This window comes from Rhinopithecus bieti, unplaced genomic scaffold (assembly GCF_001698545.2).
Source record: "Rhinopithecus bieti isolate Rb0 unplaced genomic scaffold, ASM169854v2 scaffold_83314, whole genome shotgun sequence".
NCBI classification, from domain to species: domain Eukaryota; kingdom Metazoa; phylum Chordata; class Mammalia; order Primates; family Cercopithecidae; genus Rhinopithecus; species Rhinopithecus bieti.
The window spans coordinates 1,097,637-1,107,154 of record NW_016836615.1 but is presented as its reverse complement, the minus strand read 5'-3'; the positions used below and the strand labels follow the sequence as shown (position 1 = coordinate 1,107,154).

The following is a 9,518-nucleotide window of genomic DNA, read 5'->3' as shown; positions in this document are numbered from 1 at the left end:
GAAGGGGAACATCACACACCGGGGCCTATTATGGGGAGGGGGGAGGGGGAGGGATTGCACTGTGAGTTATACCTGATGTAAATGACGAGTTGATGGGTGCTGACGAGTGGATGGGTGCAGCACACCAACATGGCACAAGTATACATATGTAACAAACCTGCACGTTATGCACATGTACCCTAGAATTTAAAGTATAATAAAAAATAATAAAAAAAAAAAAGAAAATGAGCTGGCAAAAAGTTTACATTTTTATGATCTAATCAATAAAGTTGCAGAAATGTGAGTCAGGAAAATCTTTTAATCATTGAGAAGTCCCATTAATAAAGTATATTTATTGTATTATATGCAATTATGACACTCATTCTTTTTATATTTTATAATTCTATATTGTTACTCATATATTATTACTACCCTTGTTATACTTTATAAGTAATAAAATATTGTTAAAGGAAAATGTTTTATACTTTAGTACCTTTGGCAGCACGTTCTTCCTACCCTTTGAATGAAAGGCCCGTTTTCATTGTTCACTGGCCCCAGCAAACTACGTAGCTAGTGCTGGACAGCAAGATTTAGTAAAGAAGTTCCTCTCCAGATAATTTCTCCTTGAATCCTTACTATTCTGTAGATGAAAAACAAAAATGGCATGTGTTTATGGTGTACAACATAATGTTTTGATATAAGTATACATTGTTGAATGGCTAATTCTAGCTAATTAACATATCTATTACCTCATGTTTCTCTTTTTTTTTTGTGGTCAGAACACTTAAAATCCATTCTCTTAGACAACTTCAAGTATTCAATGCATTGCTATTAATAAGTACAGTCACCAAGTTGTACAACGATCTCTTGAACTTGTTCCTGCTGTCTAACTGGAATTTTGTATCCTTTGACCATTACCTCTAATCCTCCCCACCCTCAGCCTCTGGTAACCACCATTCTACTCACTGCTTCTATGAATTCAGCCTTTTTAGATTCCACATATAAGTGAGATTATACAGTCTATGCCTTTTTGTGTCTGGTTTATTTCATTTAACATAATGTCCTTTAGGCTCATCCACATTGCTTTAAATGACAGGATTTCCTTCTTTTGCAAGACTTGAATAGTATTCCATTGCAGGCATATATTTTATATATATACACACATACATACCACATTTTCTTGATCCACTTATCCGTTGATGGATACTTTGGTTGATTCTGTGTCTTGGCTATTGTGAATAATGTTGCAATGAGCATGGGAGTGTAGAGATCTCTTTGACAGGATGATTTCATTTCCTCTGGATACATACCCAGTAATGGGATTGCTGGATCATATGGTAGTGCTATTTTTGATTTTTGGAGGAACTCCATAACATTTTTCATAATAGCTGCAGTAATTTACATTTCCACCAACAGTGCACAAGGGTTCCCTTTCCTCTGCATCCTTGCCAACACCTATCTTTCATCTTTTTGATAACAGCCATTTGATAACTGGTATGAGATGGAATCCTTATTCTTTTTTTTTTTTTTTTTTTTTTTTGAGACGGAGTCTCACTCTGTCGCCCAGTCTGGGGTGCAGTGGTGCGATCCTGGCTCACTGCAAGCTCCGCCTCCTGGGTTCACGCCATTCTCCTGCCTCAGCCTCCCGAGTAGCTGGAACTACAGGTGCCCGCCACCACGCCCGGTTAATTTTTTGTGTTTTTAGTGGAGACGGGTTTTCACCGTGTTAGCCAGGACGGTCTGGATGTCCTGACCTCGTGATCCGCCCACCTCGGCCTCCCAAAGTGCTGGGATTACAGGCGTGAGCAACCGCACCCGGCTGGAATCCTTATTCTTTGCAACTTAAACTGACGGGTGATTTGGCCCATTAGAAACAAAAATGTTTCCTGTTTAAGATTATTTATTTCTTTTTCAGTAACACAAACACCGAATGTGTTTTTGTTTTACCATGAATTATTAGCATGGGTCCTGGCCTCTCGGCCATCTGTTCCTCCTACCTTCCTGCTTTTGGAGATAAGGAGGTCATCTATGGTGAAGCCAGTTCCATGATGTGTGGAACACAAGGTTACTACTTTTAAGAATAATTTTTCATAGCTTTCCTTCAATTTGATACTTTCCCATTGATTTCCAGTTTGTAAGTCTAGCTATTTGACTTCATCCTGAGCGTATCTTGGTCAGCCTGAGTAAACAATGACAAGAGGCTCGGGTGTTCTGGTGGCCTCCAGTTTGAAGTCTGGAAGATGTATGTCTGGACAGCTGTGTGCAAAACCTTCTGTACATGAAGATCAGCATATCCCCAAATCATATAATAAGTAAAACTAGAAGAATAATGAAGAAAAATGACAGGCTCATGGAAGGGAATAAAGGTATGCCTCTGGTAAATAACTCCCTGAAGGACTCTTAGAAAAGACTTACTGGTTAATTGAATCAATCCATCATCCTTGGGGTGGCAGCACCAAATTTGCAATCTTTTTTGGGAGTTGTTTTATTCCTTTGCAGTACAGTTTAAATTCATAGAATAAGCAGTTAAAATATACCTGTTTTATTATTAAGTCGTCACATTATTAAGGTACTTTCATTATAGAAAATGCTCACATTAATTTTAATAATAATTTAGAATGAGTAAGAGCATCAATGTGGTTTGTAAAAGGATTTTTTCTCTCTGAATTTGTCTCACAGAAATTAACTTTTATTATTTTAAAATTTTAAGCGCATTTGCTTCTAAACTCCTAATAATTAAGGATTTTTTAAAATGATCTTCATTATAAAATCCGCCTTTATGCCTTTTAGGAGAAACTCAGCTTGTCTTCTTTGCTGTCGTGGGTAGTCATGTCTCCTAACACTTGTGCAGATTTCAGTGGGAGATGTGATCTTTGAATGTATTATCTAATTCAAGTTTTGTTGAATTTAAAGTCATAAAATACATGTATGTTTTATGCATTTGGCCCTCATAACCATCAGAATTGTTTCAAGATGCTCACATATTGTAAACTGGACATCGTATATTAATCACAGACTTTGTTCTTTCCTTTCTTGGAGTAGGTGGAAGGTAAGCATAAATAAAAGGAAAAGAGCATCGGGCAATGGATCCTAAGCAAAATTTGCATGTGACAAGAATAACTGGAATTTTACAATGTAAGGATCTTCATGTAAAAGCTTCCTAAGTACAAGTGTTGAGTGCTAAAATTTTACCAAAAACAGATGAAACATCTGAAGAAATATTTTCTTGAAGAGTATTGGAAATAGTCAACGCGAGACTGCTTATGTAATCTTAATCTCTCTAGTATTAGTTACATCTAAGTGTACTGTAAATGAAATAACAGAAAAACATATAGCCCTGAAATTGAACACATAAGTGTCTTACTAATGTATAAGAACACATCATATCTACATGTTTACATATTAATTTGGATTATGTTTTAAAAAACTATGACATAATAAAATACATTTAACATTGATACTACACTGAATCTGATACATAATAATTCAGAACTATTTTATGATTTAATACTGTTTTAGGGTCTTCCTTATCAAAGTTGATTTGAATTTATAAAACTCAGGGTCAGTTGATAGAGTCCGGGATTTGTTTTATTCTATTCTGACCAGAGTATACATCCTAAAATTTGCTGTGCAGTGGTGAGTTATTTGCATTTTCAGGACACAAGGTAATATTGAATAGTTCCTTAACTGCCTTAGTAGGTTTTATTTTATGGGTTTGAATTATGAATTGGTTTGGATCTCCAAAGTTTGTTCTAAAATGTGACCTGTTTAAAATGAGTTTGTATTTCTGAATTAAAATAGTCTACTCATTGTAGTAGAGTGAAATGTAACAGATGTATAGCAGAGTGAAATGTATCAGAGGTTATAATTTTTAACAGTTAACAGATGCAGATTCTGGTTCCACAGGATTTTACCAAACTCACGATCTATCTAATTGAGAACTCCAGAAGAAAGAATCCTTTCTTTACAGTATATATACAGATAGTTGATCTATTAGTTTTGTCCTTTCTATGCAACTACATTGTTGTGTGCATTTCACATCACAGTGTGAAGAAACATCCTGACAGTTATTCACAGTGACTTCAATGAACACCATATCAGTATACTTTTTACACAGGGGACAAAAGTAAAAGACAGCTTGATCATTTACAAGGCTTTCACCGTGCAGCTGAGACATCAAGGACTACAAGTTGATCTTCAGCTTCTTAAAATATGGCCTCGAAGCCTTTCGTGTCTTCAGTCAGCTCCAGCATTTTGACTGATGGGAGCTGGTGTGTGTCTGTGTGCAGTGGGAGAAAGGACATAATTCTGAACCTGACACAGCCTGCACCTGGAGCAGCCTGCGCCTGCTGCCCTCAATCCTTTGGGTGCATACAGTCAACCTCATCTGAAACATTGTTTGTACAATCGCTAACGCCAGTGGCTAATCTTTTCTATTTGCCTGCTTTATCCCAACACTGTCTTCTATTGAGGTGAATATCAATATTTGAATAACAATAACAAAAGATTCTGTAATCAAAGTGGAAATAAATGAGTATTTTAGATTATTTTAAATAATTTGGCCTGTAAAATAAAAGAAAACTCTGCCTATAATTTAACCAAGATTTTAAAAAATAGTGACCTAACCCTCTGTCAACTATTAGCTTGATGCTAACTCTAAATCTCAGACAGAAGGTGAGGTGGGGGGAAAGTTCTCCAAATGACAAGTCTATTGCAGGCAGTCTTCTAAAAGAACCCTCAGTGTTAGCAGATAATGAAAGTACATGTTACCTATGACTGAGCAGAAATGATGCCATGACCTGGCCATTTCTTTTCACTGCTGACATATCCCTGCACTGCACAAAATATCAGTGTTGCCTTCATGTACATTTAATAGGGTTTCTCTGTCAATGACATAAGCAAATACACCATGAGAAGCAGCAGGGGTTTTCAGGGATGGCTCAGAAACGTAAGCATTTTCCATTTATTTTTAAAATGCAAATTACACGAGTAAGTCAAAAAAATCACTCTGTTAAAAATACATTCAGAATTAACAAATGCAAAAAAAAGGACACATCAGGATCATAACTCTTGCCTTCTGAATATTAGGTTTATAACAAAAGCTCAGCCTAGAAAAATAGCATTCTTCGCCGGATTTTGAGGAGGATACAGCTGTACAACTGTAGATGTTTTCCCAGATATAATCACACTACTGTGCTTACTACTCCCATAAAAGACCTGTCCACCGATTACTTTTTAGTAGTCAACTACTGTTTTTTAAAATTTTGGTGGTGATGATAGTGATGATTTGGTGAAAACTTGGCTGTAACTGAAAGCAGGAATATGAGGGCTTATTTTCTGTAGCCATATACATGTACTATAAGGTGAGATGTCACCACAGCATGAACGTATAGTGAAACCTCATTTTAATAGTCACATTAAAAGTCACATTAGAATAGTTTGTGGCATGTATAGTATTTATATTTTAGGAATCAAAGGACAATACATTGGTAAATATTTTTCTCATACATTAAACATGCATGTCACTATAAAAGCTCTTTATGAGGTTTCACTGACATGTTCGCAATTGTTTATTTTATACATGTATGTATGGACAAACATACAACCCACTGAGGAAATTCAAGCATGAGTGCTGGAATCTTTTTTTATAGTTTATGTTCCAATGATAACTCTTTGTTCCTCTATCATTTTCAAATGTTTATGTGTGTGTATACTACAGACATCCATGCAAACACAGTAATGGAACTGGTGTATGTAGATCTGAATGGGCTAAGGTCCAAAGTAGTTTAATCCAATAACTGAAACATCATAGAAACCAAAGAAAAAACTTGCTCCATGCCAATTTATAACTTCTGAATTTCACTGCACTAAAGAATGGTGTGTTAGTTTCAAAAAATTGAGTTTAATGTCTCAGGTGTATCCAAGAAAAGATACGACTCATCTGAGTTCCTGATAAGCCTGAGCTAATTATGTTTTCCACTAATGAAAACCAAATAATGCTTTAAAATATAGAACAAAATTTCCTAGGAGTTCAGAATATTCCATAAACACATTGACCTACTATTAAGTTTCCAAAGGCATCTTGTTGCCAACTACGTTAACAGCACAGTTTTTTCTGCCACAATATACAGGAGGATTGAAATACACTCTAACACACAACAGATCCCCCAAATACCACAAAAAGATCTCAAATATTTCACCAAGGTAACTATTGCTCCCCTACCCACCCAAAATAATCTTGTACGCTGAAGTTAGAAAAAAAAGTTCACCTACGTAGAGTCTTCAATTTGAATTAGATATAAAAGAGTAAACATAGCTAATACATATTCAGTTGGCCTCTGTTGATAGAAATCCACAGCTGTTTCTGTGTTAGTAAAAGACAATTGTAGATACTTATAAAAGCACCTAGAGTGCAATAAATAAAATCAGCGAGTTAAGCCATTTCTGCTTTCTGCTTCCAGTAGATTAGTGAGTTTAGTAGATTAACGTTTTGCTCTGTCCCATTCCCAACCCCATCAGAAGACCATATTTTAGAATTACAAAGACGACAAATACTGTTATTGTTACTTGTCTCTTTTGGGCCACCATGGAGGCTCTATGGTAAAGCACTTTGCTGACAGCTGGCACTTTTCTTATACACACACACTGGAGCTGCTGAGCTATTCAGTCTCGTTCCTTGACATGAAACACACAGGCTTGAACTCATTCAGAATTAATAGCAGTGTGTTAGCCTAAAGGAAGTGACTTGGGGCTGTCTGCACTGAGATTCTTGGGCACACAACATAGGTGGGTTAAGGCAAGTATGTACGGTACAGCCTTTAGGGCAAACAATCTGCCATTTTGGACTTCGGGTACAAGGTCATCATGACATGTTTTGTTTGTTTTTGCAATTACATTGCCTAAGTAGCCGTAGTGCTGTCAAGATGTGTGGAGTGCAGAAGACAGAGCTCCCAAACTAACGTGCCTTGGATGACTTCCCAGCTCACAGAGGCCAACCGGCTGGGCTGCAGAGGAGTTAGCAATGGCCAGCAACCGTTGGGCATCAACACATCTCCTTTTGAACTTTCCAAAGGCCTGCGAGAAAGGAGCCTACTTTCAGGAAATCCAAGATGGGCGTGACCTGCATATTTGTCTGTTTCAGTTAGAAAGAGGAGGTCAAGTGGAATTGGTGTGTGCGTGCTCACGTGTGTGTGTGTGCGTGTGTGTGTGTGCATGTGTGTCAGTGTTGTATGTAGAGGCTTTGCATTTGTTTTGTTAATACGTATATGTATTTAAACTCGGTTGCTTCTTGCTCTTCATAAAATGCAGGAGGCCACTGCGAAAAAAGTTCTTTGAAAGGTTCGTGGGCTGACATACTGCAGTCATCTGTATTATTTTGACCTAAGAGAGAGAAAAGATGTTTTTAGCCAAAGGAGAAAGCGACGGGTGCCTATTGCTCACCACCTTCTCTCACCTTTCCAAGCACAAGAGCAAACAAACAAACAAACAAAAAAGAAGCCCAAATTGGGTTTTAAATAGATAATTTTCCTCCTTTTTTTTTTTTTATTCATTGCAACTGCATGGATTGAGAGGCCAGTTTTGGTCATTTAGAATCTATTTCCAGGGACAACTGAAATGAATATGTACTTCTATACAATCAGGCTGCCAAAAAGAATGCAATGTTTTCAAATGTTGTCTGATATATCATAGGATATTCTTATATTGCTGGAAGCCCAATCAGATCTCTACTTGCTCTGACAGTCACTTAGGTCCCTGGTAGTCAAAGCAGCTATTTTGTTAAAAACTTAAGCTGGAGACACGGGATTTTTTTTTTTTTTTTTTTTTTTGACAGAGTCTAGCTCTGTCGCCCAGGCTGGAGTGCAGACATGGGATTTTTCTGTGCAGCAACTTCGTTGCTATTGGTTTGTTTCAACAACATTTACCAAACTGTAAGAAAATATAATTAATATAATTAAAATCTTTCATTTTTAGATGAGTTATACATAATCTGAAAAATTACAAACCAAGAACAGTCACCCAACTTAAGAGGACTGTCTATTCGTTGTTTGCAAGAACTAAAACACAGCTGTGACTGTAGGTCAGCAGTGTTTTCAAAGCTTTGTCCAGGATCTTGGCCACAGAAGATTTGCTGGGAACAGTGGGAGCCCCACAGCTAAAAGTGCATATTGCTTTTCAACATTTGTTTTCCTTCCAAGGAACAGCTTTTGTTTCCATTTGCTATATAATATTGTTAGGGTGTTTGAACTGGCCCCTGAAGTTAAATTACTCTTACTTTACAAGACATATTTATGGCAGGTTGACAGAAGGTACACGCTAAATGATAAAGACATAGGAGATGCTAAGCTCTCTGCCTCTCAGTAGGGGATGAGGTTTATAGGTGTGTCAGTTTTGGTTTTTCACTAGATTTTGAATAAGCAGTGGCTCTCAGATGATTGGTTTTGTGGGCTATGAAGTTGAAAAGGCCCTTCATTTAACAGTGCATAATAAAATAAAAAAGAAATAAACAGAATGCAGAAAAGGGAGAGAGGCACAGCCGTGTATGGAAATGTGGCAGCTAAGTTAGTGTTAAGAATACAAACAAGCCAATTAAAAATCAGAATGTAATACCAGGTCAAACTCACAGTCTATTTAAGAATTTGGAAAGAACACTGACTGAAGGGGTCAGGAAAACCCACAGATAATCATGGCTGCACCACTAACAAGTTGTGTGACTTTTGTTTTCCTTTTTTTGGGTTGAGTTTCCTCATCTGTAAAATAAAACCTTACTGTTCTGGGTCCAAGGTCTCCTATGGGATGTTCTGTGGAAGGGATGATTGGAGTATTTTGACTAGTAATTTTTAAATGTACCTTAAGTATACAAAACTTCCTAAATCTGAATTCCATTAAACATTTCATGACCAGTGAGACTTGAAAGCTCTGATACAATTTTACCACTCTCATGCAGGAAAGAGGAAAACAATATATTTTTTAATAACTTTTAATTGGCATTTAAAGTGCTCTGTGTAACAAAATCATGGGAATTTTTGTCCTCATGGAATTTAATTCTGGACAAAGATATCTATCTTTGTAGAGTCTCTTCTTTAAAGCCCATTAGAATTATAAATGTTTGATTTGAATTTAATATATTAAATTGCATATAACTAGCATTCTCATGTTTATCTTTAGATAAGAGATTAGATCTAATTTATATGTAATTTATATGATAATATTTATTGATCACTCATATTGGCCAATACCATAAAATATTATGTAATATTATTAGTAGCAAGCAATTACAAACCTTCTAGATATTTTTTTTTTTTTTTTTTTTTTTTTTTTTTTGAGACAGAACCTCACTTTATCACCCAGGCTGGAGTGCAGTGGCATAATCTTGGCTCACTGCAACCTCTGCCTCCCAGGTTCCACAGATTCTCCTGCCTCAGCCTCCCAAGTAACTGGGATTACAGGTGTGCACCACCACACCTGGCTAATTTTTATATTTTTAGTAGAGATGGGGTTTCACCATGTTGGCCAGGCTGGTCTCAAACTCCTGACCTCAG

At 36.7% G+C, this 9,518-nt stretch overlaps 1 protein-coding gene across 3 annotated transcripts in view; it reads right to left on the bottom strand.

Moving 5' to 3' along the window:
* Positions 1 to 4,934: 4,934 nt before the first annotated feature.
* The window catches only part of NKAIN2 (sodium/potassium transporting ATPase interacting 2), a 1,054,519-nt gene continuing 1,049,935 nt past the window's right edge, over positions 4,935 to 9,518 (bottom strand). For 2 of the 3 annotated variants that reach the window (XM_017865826.1, XM_017865825.1), the window contains one exon: positions 4,935 to 7,359. In XM_017865826.1, the coding sequence (XP_017721315.1) occupies positions 7,350 to 7,359 (10 nt within the window). In that variant the 3' untranslated portion in view covers positions 4,935 to 7,349. The remainder of the gene's footprint in view (positions 7,360 to 9,518) is intronic. The other variant, XM_017865827.1, reaches the window with a different exon arrangement.